The sequence below is a fragment of the Amphimedon queenslandica genome, unplaced genomic scaffold (genome assembly GCF_000090795.2).
Source record: "Amphimedon queenslandica unplaced genomic scaffold, v1.1 AMPQUscaffold_12687, whole genome shotgun sequence".
Classification (NCBI taxonomy): Eukaryota; Metazoa; Porifera; class Demospongiae; order Haplosclerida; family Niphatidae; genus Amphimedon; species Amphimedon queenslandica.
Window position 1 is genome coordinate 10,644 of NW_003547077.1, and position 3,040 is coordinate 13,683.

Sequence of the window (3,040 nt, forward strand, 5' to 3'; positions counted from 1 at the left end):
TCAGTAGTCCTGGATTCATTATGAGTATTGTTACTATTAATAGTAACAGTGTAGTTGGCTATACATTGTTCTTGTACTGCATTCCAATTAACTAATAAAGCATCATCATCAGTTATACCAATAGTGACATTACTAACTACTGTTGGTGGACCTATGGAGTCACATTAACATAAAAGTATATGCTATGATAATGATAAGTTTAACCTGATATATTAATAATTGTATCTTCTATTTGTGATGAAACTCTACAACCAACTCTTACTCCATTAGCAGACAATGGAATAGAGTCACTAGTAGCAGTAATTACTATTGCAGTACTGTTGATTAGTGTAAGTACTGAGAAGCTACCCAATGATTGTACAGTATTATTGAAGATTGCATCAAATGCCTTAGAATTATCTGATCGCCAGTATATTTCTTCTGTACCATGAGTGAGATCAAATACACAAGTCAGTACTAGTTCATCATTAGGACACACTGGAGAATAAGGTGGAGAGGTTTGAGTCAATACTCCAGTTGCTGTGTATAGCAATTAATGCAATAAGTAAGATCATAATAAACTTACCAGATACAATCATACATCCAGTCAACACAAGACACCAGTAGATACCAGCAACAGTAGCCATTAGTGGGAGTTATTCTACACTCACTGCCACACCTTAACATTATGACATTCCTATGATAACATATAAATGAGCATACAGTATATTATATGTTTGCTGTGTGCTCATTGCAGTATGCTGTATACTCTGTTTCTCTCTGTTTAATTGAGTGTGTTTTTGTTATAGACATTGCTGCATAGGCGAGCTAACTTTGTCTGCCTGTCTTTTCATTTATTGTTATTGTATCAGCTCTGCCTATTGTTGTTGTTTCATGATCAGCAGCTTCTTGTGTACTACTCTCTTGTCTTCTCCAGTTGGTGCTATTATTCTATTTCATTAGTTGTTCTATTGTGTTCTAGTTATTGTTGTTGATGTTCAGTTCAGTACACATTCATTACATTATCATAAACAATGGATTGTGTATTGAGACTAATTGACAATAACATGATGGTAAAATTAATGAACTGATTTTATACAAATAACAGCTAAAGCATTCACATACTGACCTAGAATAATGACAATACCTTTAAGTACTAGTGGTGAGTAGACAGTGATATTTCCTGCCAGATACATATACATGTTCTTATGATGTGTAAAAAGTTTAAGCTGATTCCAATCAAGGTGTCCAGGCAGTCCAGCAGAGACAGGTTTGACAGTACATGCAGTACATCATGAAAGTACATGTAGTATTTATTGTAAGATCTATAATAACAGATTATCAGTCATTATGGCAGCTAGACTATAGTCACTATTATGGCTGTTGTTGCATCATTTTTGAAATGATACCATTTGAGAGCCATATGAATATATGAATGATATCCTGTTACCCTGCTAAAGCCCAGTCCATGAATATTGTTCATCTTCTTTTGAACAGGTTAGTGAGGTGTGTCTATTTTTTAAGAGATGGTATTGCTTCTACTTTTGTTCTCAGTTTCTTCAGTTGGTTAGTACTAGTATATATAGATCTATATATTTTATTTCAGTTATACCATTAATGTTTCACTAGCAGCTTGGTGGTGAGCTCTATACTTATGGCTATATGCTTGTATTCAATGTGTAGACAATTCGACAATTTGACCCTTCAAACCCCTGCCCTTTTTTTATCTGTTGCATGTCTCTTAGTGTGCTTAATTTAAAAGTTTATAAACCCAAACTTACTTATGCTTTGTAGAAAGTTTGAGCTGATTTCGACTAAAACTTTTTGAGTAATTTTCAAAAAAATAGCTCCAAAATCACCCCAAATTTCTATTACAATAATAATAATAATAATTGTATGACAGGTAGCAAGCCCTTTATTGTTTTACATTCATCTAATAGCAATATGTTTGCTAATTAAAAGAAATAGAATGCTAATAGTTTTTTAATAGCAATATGTGTGTCAGGGTTTAAGCAAACTATACATTAGCTACTGTTACCTCTTTATAATTTAACACTAAAAGCCTTAATGTGCATCAATGTGCATTACTTTTTCCAGTGTGAAAAGGCCTGATATCTATTTTAACCTATACAAAGTATTATTAGTGTATGTTGCTATATTAAGTCTGATTCACACTCACCACAAAATGTAATGCAAAATAAAAAAATAACCAAACAAATTTACAACCACCTCAGGTGATGCTGGCTTGTAGTGTATATAGACTCATTGTTCATAAAGGAATAGGCTAATTTTGGAATATTATGTGCTTACTTCATTTTAATTTTCTATTGTTTGACTATTATATTATTTTATTTTCATTAGCTGGTGTGGAACTATTGCCGTCTAATGATGAGTTTTGTTTAGGCTCCATAGCCAATTGGACTTGTACTGTGAATGGGAGTGCTATAGGATGGGTTTATAATACCTCCGACTCTCACTTTTATTCAACAAATGAGACTAATGTGACACTTCTAGGATCAGGTCCATTTAAAACTGGACCTACTATTATTTCTGGTGGTGTATCTACCTCAATGGCTACTGCTAACTTGTCCAACAATGCTCTAAATGGGACAAGTCTTGAATGTCAGGATGATGGTGGTGTGAATTCAGCAAATGTTTCATTAAACTTAAAAGGTATAAGATATTATCCTTGTGTCCATACATTGCTTTACTTGTAAGTTTACACATGTTGATTAATGCAATGGGCAAAAAGTGGCAGATCCTGGGAGGATTTCTATTTTATTGTATTGTATAATAGTTAGTACAACATACCGTATAATGCTTTAATTTGACGGAGTTTTATTTTGGTGATTGGCAGTCTGCAAACAGAATTGCCAATATTAAAACCACCAATCATTAATGCGCATGCTCAGTAATGCACATGTACACAAAAATTGCCAAATTAAAAACCACCAATTACAATTTTACAGCAAAATCACCAAAATAAAGCGATACACAGTAAGTTTTTTAAAATCATTTTATTTTTAGATTCTCTGGCATCTACTTCAGTTGAAGTCCGATT

The 3,040-nt window shown here is 33.1% G+C and overlaps 1 protein-coding gene across 1 annotated transcript; it reads right to left on the reverse strand.

Annotated features, from left to right (window-relative positions):
* LOC109587094 (uncharacterized) lies at positions 1–690 on the reverse strand. Its single transcript, XM_020003315.1, has 4 exons — positions 566–690; positions 205–519; positions 78–151; positions 1–9 (listed from the first exon to the last, which is right to left on the reverse strand). The coding sequence occupies exons 1-4, from the start codon at positions 624–626 to the stop codon at positions 1–3; spliced, it is 459 nt and encodes a 152-aa protein (XP_019858874.1). The 5' UTR covers positions 627–690.
* Positions 691–3,040: the final 2,350 nt, after the last annotated feature.